Here is a 20965-nt window from a genome sequence, read left to right as displayed (position 1 = left end):
GACAGTCTGAGATTTAGCGCCAACCTGTGACTCTGGGAAACCAGCCGTTGATAGAGATTCAACTTTTCTAAGCTCTAAGCGTTGGAGATGCTGCACTAATGTATTGCATGTGCTTCACTTAACCTTGTACAATTTTAGTTTTTGTTTTGAAACAGTTATATATAATATATATACTCACACAAGTGTAAATGTTTCCTGTTCTCCTAGGGAGGATGTCCAGTTGAGATCGTCCCACAGTAAAATAAATGGCCAGCCGAAGGGCCTGTCCAGGGCTGACTGTCGCCTGGGTTCCACCTCGAGTTCCCAGGGTATCCCGGCCAGCCCCGGCCGGCACACGAACGTTAAAAAGGTGTCGGGAGTGGGCGGGACCACCTACGAGATCTCGGTGTGAGGTGCCGCGGTGCCACGCTGTGAAGAGAAGCGCTGCAGCTCTACAGCTCGGAGGACGGGGGGGGGATCTCTCCGCAGCCTTACTCCCTTGGGAATAACCATACAGCCAATCGGACGATTCCTCTTTGACCTCACAGCTGTCCCAGTGACCCTGACTGCGTACCGTTGAGACTACAGTTTTTATTACAAAAAAGGAAATATATATGTATGTATGTGTCTAGATATTGCCATTGTGCATTTTGTTTGTTCAGTCCCATGTATAAATTACTGAGGAAGGGGCAGTCAATCGGCCCACATGATTTCTGTTGGCAGTTTTAAAGGTGGATGTTTTCTTTTAGACCTGTGCTTTATGTTCATAAGCAGTTGTGAAGTTTCACACACTCGGCTCCCACTGAGCACAAGGACGGACCATCGGCAAACAGTGGAAACACCTGTTGTCTATTGGGCTCTCCCTCAGCATCTAGCTGTTAGTGGATCACACTGGAAAGACATCAGTGTAGTGAACTCGTTACCAAAGGCTGCAGCTAATTGTCAGACCTTAATGTCCTATAATCATGCTAGTCATGACCATGCATCGTTTTTCTTTTATTCTTTGGTCGTGGTTTGTGAGAAGGTTGAGTACTTCTCCTTTCCCTGTTTTTATTTTTTAATTATTATCATGTATTGAATTGGTTTGCTGTGGAGCTCGGTGGATAGTAGAGGAACTCTTCTTTTATTAGGTAGCACAGATCTGTTTATCCAAAGCAGCAGGTTTCTCACAAGCTGAATGAAGATTCCGTCAGAGTGCAGCAGTGTGATGTATTAGTTGTTGTTTTACCTCCACCTCTGATCATCATCTAGCTATACGGGATGAACGATGATGGTGTTAAAGTAAGCACCTGGAAACTCATGTATGTTATTGACGATCATAGTAACATCTTATTTCATTTTTTTAATTTTTTTTTTTTTTTTTTTATTGTTCAATCAGTTAAAATGTGTTTTTAAATAAAAGAAATGAAAATGTGAAATCTGGTTTTAAGATTTTATTTTCCTTTAGCTTAAGCAAATTGTTGTGAATCAAGACTGTGTTCTCCTAGTATATTAGGGGCATCCAAAATAATCGACATTTTCTGAAAGCCTACAAAACATGTGCGGTTGTGTGTCGAGGGCAGTGCACGTTAAAAATACATTTTTATATTGCTTGAATTATAACCCTTCCTGCAAAAACACTACAGCCACCAGAGGTGTCATTTTTATCACCGTTCATGTTTTTACTTTTTGTTGAGGGAAAGGATCCTCTGTTTGCTTCATTTCCAGCACACAAGAGTGTAGAAGGCAATGGAGCATTGTCAAGCTCCCGTTATTTTTCTCACTCTGTGTGTTTAACACTTGTTGTGCTGATCAAATTCCTTTCTGATGGTTTGCTATGTCAGTCTATAGCACAGGTCATCATTTGAATGGCAAGTTGTACAGAAAGACCGCACCACCCAATTTAAATACAATTCGTTGTTCAATGGCTGAATTATTTTTATTTATTTTTGTTACTGTATTCCCCCAGTTTGCAAATATGTACGCTTCCTGCAATTATCTGCAGCTCGCAAAGCAGGGAGCAGATACTAAAATAATGCTTTCATTTTTCACAACTCGCAAATTAAATAGGTTGTCACACAGGTAGACTAAGACACATACAAGGATTGTGGGAAACCTTTGACTTGACCTCCATGTCAAGGTTGTAGAATACCAAGCAAATTCTCTTTTTTACTTAACTGATCGCAGCAGAACCCATGATCTGACTCCGATCTTCTTTGGCTTTTTAATATTATTTATTTTTCTTAAACAGCCAGGTACAAACTTCCTTAAACATTAGAAGTAAATCTGTTAATCACAAATAGGTCACAATTCTCTCAAGATTTTTTTTAACCACAACTAGTACAGCATCCTTTATTTTTGTAATTCATTCACAAGGGTAAAGTTAGGCCTTTCTTTCTTCTGGGGATATTTTACATATCTGTTACATATAACGACTTTGATAACATTTTGCTAACAAACAAGTAATCAAATACATATCTGAACCCTGAATGGCTACCTGAACATGAAAATAACATGTTCGTTCCAGCAGTGTAAGAAATACATTCTAACAGCGTATGCAGTTTGAAATACTGGGGCTGCGCCTGGTGCTCCAGTCTCGCCAGCAGCAGCACCAGCTCTGCAGGGCATTGAGCTCTGTATTCAAGCTGCAGGGATGTCCTTGGCAGGCTAGGGGCTGTGTAAGAGGAGTCTGTGAGCTCATCAGGGCAGTGTGCGAAAGCTTGAAGTGAGATTTGTGTACAGGTGTCAGAGCCATGTTGACTAAATAAAAGAATTGATGTTTTGGAACTAAATCACCTCCTCGTCTTCTCTATCCCTTCTTCACTCCTGCAGAGCTGGTACGCTGCGCTTTGATACATGGGTTGAATCAAGTGTTGGATGAAGCACAGTAGCTAGTATCATGTGTACTGTATCTGTGTGTTGAATTAATGAGGCCCACTGTCAAAGTTACTTTATATTTCTTTCTGTTTCTGACTTATTAATGTTTTAACAAACTTTACTGTCTGATGTGTAGTCTTGATTTTTTTCTAACTTTTCTTTGTTTTTCTTGATGCATTCTTTGACTGATTTCTTCCGCTGTAGTCATCACCTGCCTCTCTATAGGGGTGCCACTCAGTGGCAGGGCTCCCTTCTAAACATCATCATATTGGAAGGATATAGTTATTTGGAGGGGGGGATTCTCATCCAAAAAAGTATTAATCCCTCATTTTTGTTAAACCCAAAATATTGTGTAATTTACCTATAATATATACCTATAATATCTACCTTACCTATAATATATAACCTATAACATTTGGCTTTGAATCCAGTTAATCACAAATGAAACCAAGTTGAGAATCACCACTCATCCCCAGGTCCACGTCACAAAATGTTACATTGTGTGAGACAGCTGGCTAGCTCTGGTGGTAGAGCATGGGACTCTGATTCCCAGGTTAGTGGGGTCAAACCCATGCTACAGGCATGTGCTTTCCTTTCATTTTCAAAGGTGGTGGCAGTGGTCAAAAGCATAAAATAATACGAAGTGGTTGATATAAGATCATATATGCCAGATGAGCTTTTCACAACAAGCCAAGTGGTGTAATGTGATAATTCAGTGACATACTGTACTGCCCCTCTTTGGGGCACTGGGTTCAAATCCTGCTGTTTTTTTCCTTTATTTTCAAAGAATTGGATAATGTCCTATATAGACAATGAAAAAACAAGTTCTTCCATGGAAGTGTGATGGCACAGCAGGCTAATTCACCAGTATGCTGTGCTGCCCCTCCTTGGGAGTACTGTGTTCAAATCCTGATTATTATTTCCTTTATTTTCAAGTAATTTGTTAAATTCACCTCATAGTCATTGTGAAGCAGAGTTTTCCTGTGGGAGCTGGTGGTGCAGTGGGCTAATTCCATGGCCTTCTCTCCCTGAAGATGCTGGTTCAAATCCTGCTGCAGGTGGTGAGTTCCTGAAGGTAAGTAATGATGTTGGTTGTGTTTCCACAGATGGAGGAGATGAAGACCTGCCTTGCAGAGGAGAGGAGGAACATAATGAGGTAGGTAGGAGAGGATAGATGGGGGGGGGGGTCTGGCCCCCCCACCAGGGAGGAGTATGGAAGTTTGGGGTGTTGCTGCTTCTGAGAGATGAGAGTGCATGTACCTTTTTAAAGATTCATCTAAGTTTGATGAATCTTTAAAAAGATACATGCACTCTCATCTCTCATCTCTCAGAAGCAGCAACACCCCAAACTTCCATACTCCTCCCTGGTGGGGGGGCCAGACCCCCCCCCCCAATCTTCCTCCACTCCAGGGCAGGTCTTCATCTCCTCCTCCATCTGTGGAAACACAACCAACATCATTACTTACCTTCAGGAACTCACCTCCTGCAACAGGATTTGAACCAGCATCTTCAGGGAGAGAAGGCCATGGGATTAGCCCACTGCACCACCAGCTCCCACAGGAAAGCACTGCTTCACAATGACTATGAGGTGCATTTAACAAATTAGTTGGAAAAAAAAGGAAAGAATCATCAGGATTTGAACACAGTACTCCAAGGAGAACAGCACAGCTTACAGGTGAATTAGCCCCCTGTGCCATTACACTTCCACGGAAGAACTTGCTTTTTCATTGTCTATATAGGACATTATCCAATTCTTTGACGACAAAGAAAGAATCAGCAGGATGTGAACACAGTACTCCAAGGAGGAACAGCACAGCATACTGGTGAATTAGCCCGCTGTACTATCTCACTTCCATGGAAGAACATTCTTTTTCACTGACATGGTAAATTAACCAAGTCTTTAGAAAATAAAGGAAGGCACACTGAATTCTAAGCCAGTCCTACAAGAAGGACCAGCACAGCTGGCCAGCGAGTTCATCTACTGCACCACCTGTCTATTTGTGTCAGATTAGCAGTATAACCTTGTATATGAGAAGAACTTCCCTTTTCAGAGATTCCACACTTCTGGAGTTGAGAACCCTGCATCTGGTTGCACAATTGCAGAGTTCCATGATACTGAAGAGAGATTATCAAACACAAACCTATTACACAGCAGGTCTATGAGGTATAACAGGGTAAATGCTATGAGTGTTAATACTTATCATAGATTTATATATGTATCTGTCACTGTTTCATCCCGTACATTATAAAGAGATTTTTGTTAATTAAATCCTGTCTGTGTTTTTGTCCCCTGCCCCATATTAATGTTCAAATGTATAGTATTATACAGTATGTAATCACCTGGGACCAGGTAGAAACAAAAGCCGACTATACGTGGCTCCCCAGGGACCAGGACTGGGGAAACACTGCGGCTGGATGCTGGAACATCGCTTAGGTCAAGCAAGCAGATAAAAGTAGCTGGCTTATTAAATATGCTCACTGCCATCATCACAGAAGAAGCTATCAGTTCCAGCCATGTGGAAGACTCGTGTGCAGGAAGAATCAGCTTTCTAGGTGACAGGACAGCTACCTCTCCTTTCATGCCTCACTGCTGACTGGGCAGACACCGGCTGCAGAGACCCTGTCTCACTGCGCTTCTCCAGGGAAACCAGCAGGGATCAATACACAACTCTGAAAATAGCCTTTGACCTGTTCACCTGAACAGAGAGAGTAAAGGACAAGTGCATCGTTCTTGTGTTATTTGTATTGCCATCCATAAATCAGCCATAACTTTTAAACACTCAATCATAAGACCTAGCATTGGATTGCCTTACCTAAAGTAACATTAACTAGACCAAGATTAGTGTGTCTGTGAAAGCAGCAATTAGTCAATATGTCAGTCAATGTGTCCTGTGTTACATAAGTCTTTCCTCTAATATCCCCCGAACGATTAGACTGCTATGCATGACTGTTTACTGAGTTTAAAAGAACAATTGAATAAATGTCAGGGACAGCCACATGTTCAGGTGGTTAGAGATCAATCACACATTTCAGCTCTTTTGTATTCAATGATATAACCAAGCCACACTGTAAATACCTGCGACTAAGTAGATGCTTCTTTCCCCGAGATCCACACGTCATGCCCCCCATTACATCAACATGCTTTCTTTGCATCTCTCAGAAGCCTTATGCTATATGCCTGTGAAGTCTGGGCATTTCACAATTAAACCTGCACAATGGATAGTACTATAGCACTGTCAGGACTACCACAGAGAACCAAGCCTAAACCTGTACAAAGCACGGTACTATAGCACTGTCAGGACTACCAGAGAACCAAGCCTAAACCTGTACAAAGCACGGTACTATAGCACTGTCAGGACTACCAGAGAACCAAGCCTAAACCTGTACAATGCACAGTACTATAGCACTGTCATGGGCTACCACAGAGAACCAAGCCTAAACCTGTACAATGCACGGTACTATAGCACTGTCAGGACTACCAGAGAACCAAGCCTAAACCTGTACAATGCACAGTACTATAGCACTGTCATGGGCTACCACAGAGAACCGAGCCTAAACCTGTACAATGCACAGTACTATAGCACTGTCATGGGCTACCACAGAGAACCGAGCCTAAACCTGTACAATGCACAGTACTTGAATTGTTTCTTTGAGGGTTACATGCTCAGTGATAACTGCTGAATCATCACACAATTGTAACGTATTGCAGGCGTTACTATTTTATGTCCTTGCAAACTGTGTTAAGTGTGTGGTGGTAATGAGACCAGCTCATTTCTGAAGGGATCATTACTGCTGTCAGATTGTTTCCTTTGTCTTGCAATTATTGCAGCAGCCAGAAGAGTAACGGTAGCACCTTCAGCACAGGGATAACTGAGAATAACTAAATAGTTTAAGAGTTCTGCAAACCAGCTACATCTTGTACAAGATACAGTAAATTCAAATATCCTGTCGATTTCCTATGAATTATATATAACTTGAGGAAAATGTGTTTTTTTAACTCAGTAAAATACAGTATATATATATTATCATACACATTGTCTAATAAAAAATCCACATGATTTAATGAATCTAACCGTGTGTACTGTGCACAGGTATATCCACATTTAAAGGAAATACTACATGTCAACAGATCACATAAAAATTTGTCAGTATTATATTTTAATTCATTTGATTTTGTTCAACCTTTTTTTTACATCATTTGTAACGCGTTGTCACTATAACAAGCAAGATGATTCAGAACAGAAACCTTCAATAAACATCCAATGTGATTTGCTATGCAAGTACCATATCCACACTGTCAAAAAATAAAGTGCTCACAAGAATGCTGTAAAGTTTGGTAAAGAAATGGTACATGCGTCACCTAACCTGCTCCTTCCTATTCATTCTACAGGAGATATAGGGAAGCACAAGTTATAATTAATATAGACATGGTACCAATATTTGCTTTTAATATCTTTTCAAGCCTTTATACATTCTTGTTTTGCTGCACTGTTCACCCCCTCACACCAGCAGAGGAGTCTCTTTGGCACCCCATACAGCCACTGCTTGGAGCTGGTTACTACCCTGCCATGCAGTCAGCACCAGGGGTCCCATTTCTCTCCCTCTCATTTCTACTCCGCAGCTATGCACTGCCTCATCCCCAGAAGGATTTGCCTTTCCAGATTCCAGTTAGACATGCTGCCAATGTAATGAACCAATATGCAATTACGATCTTACTGCAAGCACTGAATCACTAATCAAACTGAACACAGCACATGGCTTTCACTTAGGTGGGGGGAGGGGGCGAAGTATAAGCATTTGCTTTCTAACCAGGTAATAATTCTCCATTTGAGGATATTGAAAGATATTATAGCTGAAAGCATATTTACAGCTTGATTTGCAGATATAGATTATAACTAATCTATCTTGGACAACCACACCTACAGTAGGCTAAGAATAGTGGAAATATGGGTCAGTGAAACCAGTGATGTGAGACACACTGGCACCTGCATGAATAACTACAGCCCCTTTCACACTGGCATGCTCTACCCAGGTTAGGACCCAGTGTCATGCAGGTCAGCTATGTGATTTCACACTGCTTGATTAAGCAGGATGACCTGGGTGACACATGCTAGCAAACAATACGTGTGGATTAGAGCAAACGTTTCTTCAGCCCTGCTGCAATCTAGCTCATGGGGTGTCTCAAGAAACAAAAATATGGCCAACACAGAATAAACAAAAACATTCCTTGCAGAAGTGAAACCTTCACGCAGGTGTGGCTGCTTGTTATTTCGGCGGCTGTCATGTAGGATGTAGATCGCTAGGAGCTGGGTTAACCTGGGTAGGTGGTTTCACACTACACAAGATTGTGACCAAGGCTGGAGTGCCACTATGAAAGGGGCTTATGTTTGCTATTCTGCACAAAAGAGTGCATCTCCTGAAGAGTGCATGTTATCATTTCAATAAACAAATTCTAAAAAAGACCAGTCACCAATTCATAAAGCCACAAGGCTGCAATCTTAAGCCACATCTGAAATGACCAGTAACCTGAAGACCTTGCATCAGTCAAACTGTGATTTCTCAATGAAAATATGCTTTTGTTCCCCTTTTTTATTTGTATTTAGTTTTTAAACAAGCAAAGGGGGGGGGGGGGGGGGGGGGGGGAGACAACGCGCTACCTAATGTGGGAATCAATATCACAAGCCTTATTTCACAGTAAGACATCATGTTAGATACTTCCGAGTTACAGATGACCATAATATTAACTTATTTCCACTATGGAAAAAAAACCAGCACAGTACATTGACGACTGGGGAATGGATACTCTGAAGTGTCTCCAAGCTCTTCTGATCTGAGAGGGCAAAAGGTTAGGGGCTGGGGTGGGGGGAATGAATGCAAGTGTCCAAATTCAGTTTGTTTATAAAGTTCATTGTAAAAAAACAACAAAAAAAAAAACCTAAACAAAAAAGGAAATACTGAATTGGAGGAAGGTCGGAGCATGGTTTACTTCTCTTCTGCCTCCCCCTTCACTTCTTCACCATCTTTTTTCTTGCAAGCTGCTTCATCCTTCTTGTCCCCTGACTCATTGGTCTTCTTGTCATCCTTTACAGACAGCTCCTCCAGCTTACTTGCCACTTTGTCAGCACTGTCACTACCTGTTCAGACAAAAGCACTCTTCTTTAGAAAACAAAGCCCAAGAGAACATGCTTTACAACAAATGTAATTCAAACCACAAACACAGTGAGAACAAGAAAATAATGAATTTAAGAAAATACTTCTTTGAAATCAGCCTATAGCCATTTTTTCATTTTGAAAATTTGCACAAACTGCTGAGAATCTTTGGAAGCAGTTCCTGCAATTCAAGGTCAATTTTTATTTATTTATTTTTTTTAAACATTCATGTTCCACAATAAATTGCACTTCCAAACAGAGATGGAAGTGTAACATTGCAGTGCTCTGGGTCCTTAATATAGCAGATGCAAAAACACACTAAGCTGGATGGGGCAGCCAGACAGAGAGAGTCTGCAAAGGCTAATATTAGTTGAAAAGACAGTGTCTTCCAATGCGCCCAATGAAAGAAAAACAGCTACTGGTACCTTGCTGAAACTTCTTCACTTCTTCCCTGCAGTCATCAAACTTTGCTTTAAATTTCTGTGCATCTAAAAGAAAGAAAAAACTGAAAATCAATACAATCACTACAAATAACATTCAATTCACTGCATGGTCATATTAAGAATAAACATTTATCTAGATCACCCAGGTAACTCAGCCATTATCATGACTTTAAATTTGGACAAACGAGAAAAAAAGGAATTTCTTTGAAAGGCCCACTCACTCTCTGCATTAAGGAACCGGATAGCCAGGAGTTCTGGTTTGGGATGTTCGTCTGCAAAGTCAGCATGTGTGTTCCAAACCCAGGCTCTATCACTACCTGCATTCGGCTTCAATTCCATCACAGGAGAAACTACGAAAAAGAGAGGTGATAAAAATGATGCAGTGGTGACTGCTCTGTACACATTTCTACAAGTCAAACTTTAAACACAAACACATTCCTAACGCTGGTAACCTTCACAAGAACTCATCAGGGAGACACAAGATGCACAGCATTACTTACTGTAGTGGTTTGCACAGATTTTCAGGGTCTTGTCTCTCCTCATTAACAGGCGGATTGTTCCCCTGTCCGCGTGTCTCAACAGCTTCACGTCCCCAGTGCCCCTCTCCTTCCACTCTGGAGGCTCGTTCTCAGAAGCAAACCGGTACAGTTTTGCACGCCTGTAGGAAGAATGCTTACTTGTTAGTGAAGTAGTCTTTCAGTAGGAAAACGTAAAACAAGACATCCTTAATTTATACATGAGCCAGATTACCCAACAATAACCTATATAGAGATAAGTGCTTGTGATATTCTGGGCAGCTAATATAGCAGACAGAAATAGCACCAGGCTGGATTATGCAGTCAGGCACAGAGTGAGTCTGCAAGGGATGCTATGAACAAATAAAAAGGGTGCATTTTTTTTCCTTTTTACTTGGTAATTTACCAATAAAGAGTAAAGTATATTGTGGGCAAGCTAATTTTAAGCAAGAGACAAAACACACACTTCTTATCAATCTGCCTGTAAGGGGGCTATCCAAGCGAGTGACCTGCTGTCAAGAGTCAAGTTCCCATCCTCTTACATTTTAAAGAGTTCCTCCTCATCCTCTTCCAGCGTTTTAACTTCCTGCTCAGGGAGCGATACGATTGGCTCAAAGTGAGGGTCATGGTTGGCATCTTCTGTATTTTCTGTTGAAGTCTCCTCTGTGGTAGGATCTTCTTTTTGCGTTTCCTAATGACAAAAATAAAATCACTTGCTACAAATTAAATGGTTAAGCAATTATCACAAAATGTATTTTCTAGAACATGGGTGTAACTATGCACAATCTTCATTCACTGATCACATCCTATCGATTTTGCAAATGCAAATAAAAAAAAGTGTACTACAGCTGTATTTGCACAGCAAGTTATAAGAATTTGACAGCAATATGTAGAATAGTGGTTTACTGGAAGAGGATCTAATTCTTGTAGCATCTGGTTCTGATTGTCTGTGAACAAAAAGATTTGTTCAATACATGAAAGCCTAATATTGTGACTAATTAAAAAAATTAAGATTTTGTAATTTACTTGTACTGGTGTCACAAACCAAGCACATAAAACTGATGAACATGCTGAACTGTCACTCACTCCCTTCCACTGTTTTTATTATGTTCATTAGTAGGAAAGCATGGGGTGGGTGAAACGAGGCACTATTACAGTAATGGGAAGAGGGATTTAGAAGATCACGCTTTGGAAGTGCCTTTTGTGCTCATTTTGCTGTGGTAACTAAACTATGCTGCTGAGGAAAGCATTTCTAAAACTTCACTCAGACTGGAACACATACATTTACTGTAATCTTACATTTCAGTGTATCTAACAGAGAGTACATTTCATACTTTCATAGCAGCAATGGGGAGAACACAAATGATTCACCAACACCACCTTCATTGTGTGGATCCGATGTACAGATCCCTATCAATACAGCCCTTCTTTTTTATGAACTCTCTTTCTTCATGATACCAGTTTACACAGTGGGAAATGTGCGTGTGCAGCAGGGAAAAGGCAGAGGATTTAGATGCTGCTTCAATATCTATTTAACGAACGGGAAAGCTTTTGGCCTAGCTGGAAGGAAGCTGAAAAAAAAACAAGACATAACAAGAGTACGGCAGTAATTGCACTTTGACTTCTTAAAATGATATGACAGATAGATTTGGGGTGTTTCAACAGAACGTCAAATCACTGGCCAAAGAAATACGAATGAAAATTTACTCAAGAAAAACTTGGCAAGCATAAGCATGCAACTTGAGGCTTAAACCCCAGGCTGTAGGAGCACAGGAAACCCTCCTCCACACCACACAGGCATGTTAAACACTGCAGGCATGGGGGGGGGACGGGACTGCGACAATACCCACATTAACAAAGCCTGGCTGTACCTGTACTACATATCGCACTGTAGATAGCCACCGAGTCGATTCGGCTTACTGTTGCGGTAATTATTGCCCCTAACAAATAAGCATATTAAAACGGGTGTAAAAGAAGCGCACTATATTGAAGAGCTCTACACATAAAAACGTCGAGTCAAATGCAGTTTTATTTTGAAAGATCTAAGCCACATAGTTCACTTGTGAGGAGTGCGTTTAATAACACCGGGTCGGTAACTGCGTGGCTGGTAAGGGCCAGGTATTGGCCGTTTCATTTAAACCCCGTGTGTAATTGTAATTGCAATTCCATCCTGTAAATCCACACTTTTAAACATCCCCAGAAGACGCTGCATCACAGGATGCAGAAACCCGAGATTCAAATGATTAACAGTTTTGCGCCCTCGTTTGTATTGATATATCAACGCCAGTAGGATGAGCGCTAGACTGAAGACACTCAGCTGAACTAAGTTATTAGGTACGCCGGGCGCTAGACCGACGAAGCTGCACAGGAAACGTGCTTAAAAACTTAAATACGGCGTGACTGTGTAAATACGCCACCGTATTTTTTTTTTAGAAAACGACGCTAGTCGTGATTAGCAGACCGGTTTTGTGCCAGTCGCCGCAGCCTATTCGTGTCACTCCCAACCCGGCCGGCTTTTAAATCCCCCTCCACCTCACCCCTACCCATCAAACCCGCCAGCACGCAGTCGAAGCGACGCTACCCCCGGTACGAGCTCTCCCGAGCCCGGCGTCTCACCCTGGGCTCTGCCATGGTTTCTGCAGATGGCTGCGGATTGTTTCTGACCGTTAATCTTCCCCTCGACCCGGGCTCGCGCTGCGGCTCCTTTCGCGCGCTGAAACTCTCCTCCTGACGTGCACCTCGTTCCCGGCGCGCCTCTCAATCCTTTTACTATTGGAGGGCAGCGTCTCACCTCCAATCCCGGTTAGACATCTATATACAGATAGATTTAAAACCTTAGCACGATATGGTTAAATTTACATGGATTATTTATTTTATTTTAAACACGTAATGCTGACAATATATTAATAAATGGCATACAAAGTTACATTGGCCTATTAATTACGTATATAATTAACATAAAAAAAAAACCGTTGTTTTGTTCTATTTATTTTATTATTTGTAGTATATATGTTTTACCCCATTCCTAGTGACCCTACGATCGTCACTTCCTATAGTGTTTTATTTATTTATTTATTTATTTTTAATTTATGGTTGGTTATTATTATCAAGTTAAATGTTTAAAAAGCAGTGGGACAATTATACAAATCATATTAAGATATAAAAACGTTTTATTTATTTTGACCTTCCTCCCAGCATCCTCTGTTCTTATGAGGAGTCGCGTTTTCCCTCACCATCAAGGCGACCCACACATGGCTCTGAATTCAGTGTGCAGTAAACACCACGTTTACTATTTTCAATTTATTGAACAGTAAGAAAGGTAAGCATTGTTTTTGCCTGAAAGTAATATAATGTCAGTAATTTTAAAATGAAAGCCAACAGGCTAGTGAAGTATATTTCACACGCACTGTAATGACGGGACCACCTTACTTTTGTAAAAAAAAAAAAAAAAAAAAAAGTGGTGATTTCTTGACTAATGGTCTGAACTGTTTTAATTGCTACCGTATTGCAATCTTGCAATGTTACTCCTGTAACTGTTTAAAAGGGCAGACTGTACATAAGCCCAGTTCAGTCTTTTCAACTCACACCCCAATGCATTGTGGTAAGTATAGTCCTACTGTGAAAGGTACCAGAATGCATTGGGGTATGAGCTGAAAAGCCTGAACTGACCAGACTGCTCTGGTGTACATGGAGTCATGTGGTAACCCTAAGTTGAACCAGATTTAATACAGTATTTCAAACATTATTGAAGCTCTTTGCAGAGTCCTTCTTCAGCCCTTTTCAGGTATTACTGTGTGCTTTATAACCCCGTCACAGTTTAGCCGATGTTGACAAACCATTGGGCCTGTATTATGAAGCAGATTAGCGCAAGTCTGGAATGGCCCAGTGAAACAGGATTCTTATTTCCTTCCCTTCAGAGCTGCCTAAATGAATTGTACATTTTAATAATTTATTTACAGAAACGCAGAGAATGACTGAAGATGCTGGCTCCTGTCTGGCAGAAGGGGGTGGACCCTCAGGGCTGGCTGAAGAGAAAGAGCCTATCCCGGGGGGCCCCGGTGTGGAGGATCAAAGTGGCTGTGCTAAAGAGCCCCCTCCGGATCATGAAGGGGGGGACCCCAGCGTTTACCGCTACGTCCGAGATGACCTCTTCACCTCGGAGATCTTCAAGGTGGAGATCCAGAACCTGCCCAAGTTCGTGGGGTTCAACGACCTGAAGAAGTTCCTTGAGAAGCACGGGGTGAACCCCCACAAGATCAAGCTGTTTGGGAGGCAGCCCTTCGCCTTCGTCACCTTCCGCAGCGAGGAGGAGCGGGACAAGGCCATGAAGTCTGTCCACGGCATGCTGTGGAAGGGGCGGGCGCTCAGTGTGCGGCTGGCCAAGCCCAAGGCGGACCCCCTCCTCAGGAAGAGGAAGCAGCAGGAGGAGGGGGCCAACAGGGGGCAGCCCCATGCCAAGCGCTGTGCCCCAGCGGACAGCCCTGCGGAGGAGCCCCTCAGCAAGCAGATTGCAGATGTGGTGACCCCGCTGTGGAACGTGGCTTACGAAGAGCAGCTGAAGATGAAAGAGCAGGAAGTTGAGGGAGTGCTCCAGAGACTTACAAAGTGTGTATTGGTTTATTTATTTATATAGAGGATCAGCCTTAGCCCAGCTCCACAAACAAGTGTACTGCTGTACGTATCGCTGCTTACAGTTGAAGGGTCTGGTCTTGTTCTTGTGCTGCTGCCAAAACGAAGCCCTGGTTAAAGTTATATTTTGACAGGTAAAAGTTTAAATAAAAAAGGCAAAGCTGTTTATAACACCCACTAGTACAATCTTATATCAGAGTGGTTTAACATGGGGAGGTAAATCTATGTGGTATTCGTCCTTTAATAAGTGTCATCGTGAGTGAAATGCATTTCTCTGCAGGCAGCAGTGCACAGTGTTTATTTATCTGTTTTGATTTTGTTTCAGGGAAATCGGCAACAATAACAAAGCCATGCTGCCCTGGCTGTTCGTTCAGAAGCAGAAGTACAATAATATGTGCTGCCCACTGGAGGCTATCCGCCCCTCCCCTGCACAGGTACGCTGGGGCATGTTTCCTTCTTAAACTTTGAAATAGACGCGCAATCTCCTCCAATCTTGTGTCCTGTCAAAGTCGCTCCTAATGTGGATTGTCCCCACGTCACTTGCCTGTGTAGATTAGTATTTAATTGTTATTGTTTCCCATTTCTTGCTCCAGACTGAATACCGTAACAAGTGCGAATTCCTCATCGGAATGGGAGCCAACGGGGAAGACAAAACGGTCGGCTGCCGGCTCGGCAAATACAAAGGAGGGACGTGTGCCGTGGTGGAGCCTTTCAACACCATTCACATTCCTGATGCCACCAAGAGAGTGGTGAAGGCGTTCCAGGACTACATCAGGTGAGACGCGCGGACTGCAGCACTGGGATGTGGAGCTGGATCTCTCTGCAGTTCACATGCTGCTGTTCGCCTCTGCTTGTGGAACTGCCTGCATGTCTTTCCTTCTTCCCCTTCATTGATAAACTTCTGTAATCCAATCTGTGCTATCAGTAACCTGTACAAAACTGAGACTGACACATGTTGAAGGTTAAGGGGATTAAACATTGTGTTCTGTAGGTACATAGAAACTCCCAGGCGCTTGGGTCTGTTTTACATGGGTGAATTCACATAGGTCTTGTATTGTAATTTATTTTACTGGGTGTTAACTAACAAATACTTTTAAAAGTGACATGTTTTTATATTTTCTTTTTTTCAATCCAGGACCACTGGATTCTCAGTGTACAGCCCGGAGACGTACGAGGGCCACTGGAAGCAGCTGACTGTGCGCACAACCAGGACCAATGAGATCATGGCCGTGGTGTACTTCAACCCACAGGTACGGCTGATTGAATAGGAGGGCTGTGAGAAGAGCAAAGACATGCTAACCTGTAACAAGCACAGCATTTCAGAGATCCACACGCACCTGCAAACACAGCACTGGAGCCCATTCCCTTAGACAAGTCTCACATAGCAGAGTGTAATACAGCACAGTGAAAGCATGGTAAAGCCTAGGTAAGCATTGTATAGCGAGATCTAATAAAGCGTATTAATAAAACACATCAAGCCAGGATTAAGTATGGTAAACGCAGAGTATAACCATGGGAAAAGCGTGATAAAACTGCAGAAATGCCGTGGTACACTTTTGTAAGTGATTGTGTGAGTGAATGTTTGCAGGGTGCAGGGAGATGTGAATCCTGTGTGTTTGTTGTCTTTGCATGCTGGTGTGTGGATCTCTGCAGGCATGTATTTGAACAAGGCATTTCTTGTATTTTCTAGAAGCTGAGCGATGCAGAGTTGGAGGAGCTGAAACGCTCTCTTGGAAAGTATTTCATGGAGGGAAGTGGAAAGGGCAGCGGGGTGACTTCTCTCTATTTTGTAAAAGAAGGCCAAAGGTAGGGAGGAGTTTTGTACATTAAAAAAATAGAACAAACGTTTTCAACCGGGGATAACTAACGGAATAGTTTGAATTTCTACATCCTGAAATATGAATCTAAATCATGCTGTGTTTATAAGTATTGGTAGATTTCATTAGCGCTAGTGTAATAGTCTTCCTATACTACTAGAGCGCTCTGCAGATTTGAGTGCACTTCTCTTTCCTTTAAGGTACAAGGGACTTATGTATCCCAGAAATACAAATGATGCTAATTTTCTTATTTTTGCAATGAGGTGCAGGAAACGGGGTTTAAATCCGGGCATCCAAATGGTCTGTTTCCTCCTTGTGATGCTCGAGTCGATCTCAAATGTATTTTAAGAAGAAACCGTGTGAACAGTTGCTCAATTCCTTGTGTGCCGTGCAGGGTTAGGCTGCAGTGTTGAAGGAGCTCAGCAGCCGCTCAGTTCCTTGTGTGCCGTGCAGGGTTAGGCTGCAGTGTTGAAGGAGTTCAGCAGCTGCTCAGTTCCTTGTGTGCCGTGCAGGGTTAGGCTGCAGTGTTGAAGGAGTTCAGCAGCTGCTCAGTTCCTTGTGTGCCGTGCAGGGTTAGGCTGCAGTGTTGAAGGAGCTCAGCAGCCGCTCAGTTCCTTGTGTGCCGTGCAGGGTTAGGCTGCAGTGTTGAAGGAGCTCAGCAGCCGCTCAGTTCCTTGTGTGCCGTGCAGGGTTAGGCTGCAGTGTTGAAGGAGTTCAGATTAGTCCTGTACATTCCAGGGTTTCGAACACGCTTCACTTCTTTTCCCTCCTAGGAAATCTCCCACCCTGGAGGACCTGCCCCTTGACCACGTGGCTGGGGATCTGTGGATCCACGAAGAGCTGCTAGGACTGAGGTTCAGGATTTCACCTCATGCCTTCTTCCAGGTAGAACCGTGTGAAGTGGAGGGCTTGCAGTGACGTTCCTCAGCTCTGCAAGTCTCTGCTCTGCTGGGTGATAACTTTCATTTTAAACTACTCAAGCCTGTTCGGTGTGAAAAGTCCTTGCACAGAATGCATGCGGAAGGTTTTTATCAAAGACTGTTTTTTTAATGAGCAAAATCCACAACTTTACATTCAGTATATGCAGTTTTAGTTTAACTTACAGTAGTACTGGTACAGCAGCTTTACACAGTCACGTAGACAGCCGTTAGCAGTCACAGCATACAGAAGCGAGTGATCTGCTTGTCAGTTATTTATACAGTATTACCTTTACCTGTAAAACTGGAAACATAATTATCTTGCGTGAGTTTTATTTTTTTTCACATGTTCTATATGGAAACCTGCGCTTGCTGTGGTCAATAAGGTGTGTGCTGGGTGGGTGTGTTCCCCAGGTGAATACGCTGGCTGCAGAGGTGCTGTACTCTGCAGTGGGAGACTGGGCCCAGCTGGATCCGGACAGCACGCTGCTCGATGTGTGCTGTGGCACGGGGACTATCGGGATCTCCCTGGCAAAGGTATGGGCGTTGTGCCAACCCCACAAGAACAAGATGCTCCATCTCCTGGGCCTGCCCGCTGTGAAATATTATTTCAATAAAACAAGTCAACAAGGCCTGGATTGTCATGCGTTTGTCAAGACTTTACACTTGGACACATCTTTTAGAGAACTGCTTCTGTTTTGCCTGCTTTTCTCCATTTAAGTATACCTCTGTTGTGTAGAATTGTGTTAGAAAGTCAAGTCGTATTCTATAGACGAATGTGTATCGTGTATTAGCCAAGTTGATCTAGATGACCTGCTGTCATCCCTTCAGTGTGTGCTGCTGTGTAATTCTGTGTGTGTGTAACTGACCTGCTGTCATCACTGTGTGTGTTTGTGTGCAGAAGGTAAAGAAAGTGATCGGGATCGAGCTGTGTCAGGAAGCTGTGGAAGATGCCAAAGTCAACGCTCAGATTAACGGTGAGTAAGGGTCCCGCTGCCCTGCTGTGTGCAGGTTTCACCAGCGAGACCTGTCCTCAGTGCAGCACCAGATCCTTTTGTAGAGGGTTTACTGCTACTGTACATCATGACCACTGTAAGATAACCTGCCTCAACATTAATAAGTAGTGCAGTTAATCATAATGGGCCCCATTTTAATGCTCTCGTCAGTGACTGATGTTAATAGTCATTTTGATAACTGACTATAATTTCCGGAAGAACCTAGTTCAGAGGTTTTAAATAGTGGTGGCATTTATGTTAGCTGGCAATTGGATTATTACATTTATGTTAATTGTGTTCAATCAGTTTCCTAAAACTGTCAAATCAAGCAGAGGCTTGAACCAAAATGAGTTTGTATGTAAAGGAGCTAAGTGAGTAGATTGTTCTGTGTATTTAAGATCTTTTATTAAAAAAATATTCAATAACACCATATAAAAAATATAAAATATATAATAATACATACTAAATATTTATTATAAAATAAAAAACTATACTAATATAATAAAAAACAATACTAATTTATATATATAGTAAAAAAACAATACAAATAAATATCACAAATATAATATAAAATAATTTAACAATTATTAACCATAAAAATAATAAATAATAAAAAACATAAATTTACATTATTAAAAAAATTAATACAAATAAAACATAAAATAAAAAAATACATAAAACCAAAATTAAAAAAAGGTTTTTGGGTTTTTTTTTTTTTTTTTTTTTTTTTTTTTTTTTGAAGATGTCTTTCGTTCTCCCATTTCAGGTTTGAGCAACGTGGAGTTCCGCTGTGGAAAGGCAGAAGACATATTTCCCACTTTAATTAACTCCGTTGTGTCGCAAAGTCTGGTTGCTATTGTGGACCCACCCAGAGCGGGGCTGCGTGAGTTTGTGTTTATGTTTATAGTTGAGTGGTTGGTTACTCCTGTGTGTGACTTCAAAACTTGATCACAGCGGTTTCAGTGAAATGACACAACTGCAAATATGCTTTTATGTTGCATTTTTAACTTTACTTTCTAATTGCTAAATAAATCTACACAGAATGAGATTTGCTTTTTCCGATACCTGCTCTTTGTAAACATTGACGTGTGACAGAAGGTAACTTGTTTTATTGTGTACAGTTGGGTACTGCATCCTGTATTCACCGGCTGACAGTGCGGGGTGTGTGTCTATGGAAAGTCATGTGATGCAAGAAAGTATTCTTCTACGCTTTCTGTTAGAGTTGTGTTTTTTTTTTTGCTGTATGGATTATTCTGGTCTTCCCTCAGCAGTGTGTTCATCTCCATGAATATATTTCATGAAGTGCATTTTATTTTGCAGATCCCAAAGTTATCCTGGCAATCAGAAGAGCAGAGCACTTAAAGAGGCTAGTCTACGTGGCCTGCAACGCCAAAGCAGCCATGAACAATTTTATAGAGTAAGTTGAGACGGAGGCGCAGCTGTCATTAAAACAGGATGGCTCGGGTTCCTGTCGCTTTATGAACAGAATGCTATGCATGCATTTCAATGTTGTAGTTGTAAAGATCGTTTGTATTTATTCTTCTGGTTTCACCCCCGATTTGCATTATTAAGGATTAGTCTACTGAGATGCAAGCACTGTGTTTGCAGGGACAACCTGAATTTGATCCCACACGTAATGCATAGTAAAAAAATTGAATAACAAACCAGAATTATGTATTTACTGTTGAATGCCATATATCACCCTAGGACAGTTCACTACACAACAGAGACTAATCAGCATTCTGAATTATTGCGCAGTCTTTGCAGATCCCCCTCGAACCGAGTGAAGGGGTCTCCCTTTCGACCAATCAGAGCCATGGCAGTGGACCTGTTTCCCCAGACCATGCACTGTGAGCTGCTCCTCCTGTTCGAGAGAGTGGAGTATAATTCCAACGGAGCTGCTGCTGCCACTGCAGAGCCCAGCTTACACAGAGACCCCGCCAATGAGTCGACTGGATCACAGCTTCCTGCCAGTCAGACAGAGACTGGATCACAGCTCCTTGCCAGTCAGACTGAGGAAACCGGATCACAGCTCCCCGCAAAGGAACCCTAGCACACAGGACTGTCTTATTTCCCATCCCTATTGCTGTTCAGGATGTACCATCCTGTGTAAACATGTGGAAGAGATATGAAAATACAATGCAGTGCCCCCTCTATCTGACTCGGACATAAAGAACTGTACTGTGTGCCCTTCTCCAGTAATATAGAATACCTTTGTACATGGGCCAGCATTGAATTGAGAAGTATTGAGAGAGCACTCTGGGGGCTGCATTTCCATGTACAGCAGCATGGCCTCTAGTGTTGTTTCACTGGAAGATGCTGCCTGGTCTGTTCCAACAGAGATGTTTATTTCTTCTAAAGGGAAAAGGTGGGACTGACTTGAACATTGTTTTATGTAGAGTTATCCAAAAACAAGTGTAATGTTAAAGGCATTGTGCTCACAGGTCTGTTCAGTTTGAAAAGTAACACTTTTTTTTTTTTAACAGATTTGAAATAAAACCTGTCAATTTGAGTTTTTTCAGGTACTGTGTCTCATATGTAGTTTTCCCCACCACAATTCAAAGGTTTGTAAGTGGCCTCTACGGCACCTGTCAATGGTACCCTCGGCTGCCTGGACCCTGCCAGCAATACATGACGGCTAATATTTCAACCTTTTGTGTTTCA

The 20965-nt window shown here is 42.2% G+C and overlaps 3 protein-coding genes and 1 non-coding gene across 6 annotated transcripts in view; 2 read left to right on the top strand and 2 right to left on the bottom strand.

Annotated features, from left to right (window-relative positions):
• LOC121297168 (palmitoyltransferase ZDHHC8B-like) overlaps positions 1–1336 on the top strand; it is a 43919-nt gene extending 42583 nt beyond the window's left edge. For all 3 annotated transcript variants that reach the window (XM_041223261.1, XM_041223260.1, XM_041223262.1), the window contains one exon: positions 208–1336. In XM_041223261.1, the coding sequence (XP_041079195.1) occupies positions 208–391 (184 nt within the window). In that variant the 3' untranslated portion in view covers positions 392–1336. The remainder of the gene's footprint in view (positions 1–207) is intronic.
• A 5640-nt stretch (positions 1337–6976) lies between these two features.
• Positions 6977–12638, bottom strand: LOC121297484 (ran-specific GTPase-activating protein-like). The gene is made up of 6 exons (XM_041223833.1): positions 12560–12638; positions 10486–10634; positions 9929–10086; positions 9650–9778; positions 9411–9473; positions 6977–8969 (listed from the first exon to the last, which is right to left on the bottom strand). Exons 1-6 carry the CDS (start codon positions 12572–12574, stop codon positions 8818–8820), a joined length of 666 nt encoding a protein of 221 aa, XP_041079767.1. The 5' UTR covers positions 12575–12638; the 3' UTR covers positions 6977–8817.
• Positions 10169–10288, bottom strand: LOC121297639. Its single transcript, XR_005947193.1, has one exon. It is a non-coding gene; the product is annotated as a small nucleolar RNA SNORA77 (small nucleolar RNA).
• A 39-nt stretch (positions 12639–12677) lies between the features above and the next one.
• On the top strand, positions 12678–20813 carry trmt2a (tRNA methyltransferase 2 homolog A). The gene is made up of 13 exons (XM_041223832.1): positions 12678–12745; positions 13139–13262; positions 13903–14548; positions 14898–15006; positions 15166–15347; positions 15708–15822; positions 16263–16378; positions 17163–17274; positions 17721–17843; positions 18208–18283; positions 19068–19184; positions 19622–19718; positions 20060–20813. Exons 3-13 carry the CDS (start codon positions 13914–13916, stop codon positions 20352–20354), a joined length of 1977 nt encoding a protein of 658 aa, XP_041079766.1. The 5' UTR covers positions 12678–12745; positions 13139–13262; positions 13903–13913; the 3' UTR covers positions 20355–20813.
• Positions 20814–20965: the final 152 nt, after the last annotated feature.

Source organism: Polyodon spathula, chromosome 22 (genome assembly GCF_017654505.1).
Source record: "Polyodon spathula isolate WHYD16114869_AA chromosome 22, ASM1765450v1, whole genome shotgun sequence".
Taxonomy (NCBI): domain Eukaryota; kingdom Metazoa; phylum Chordata; class Actinopteri; order Acipenseriformes; family Polyodontidae; genus Polyodon; species Polyodon spathula.
This window is presented reverse-complemented; position numbering and strand designations above follow the sequence as displayed.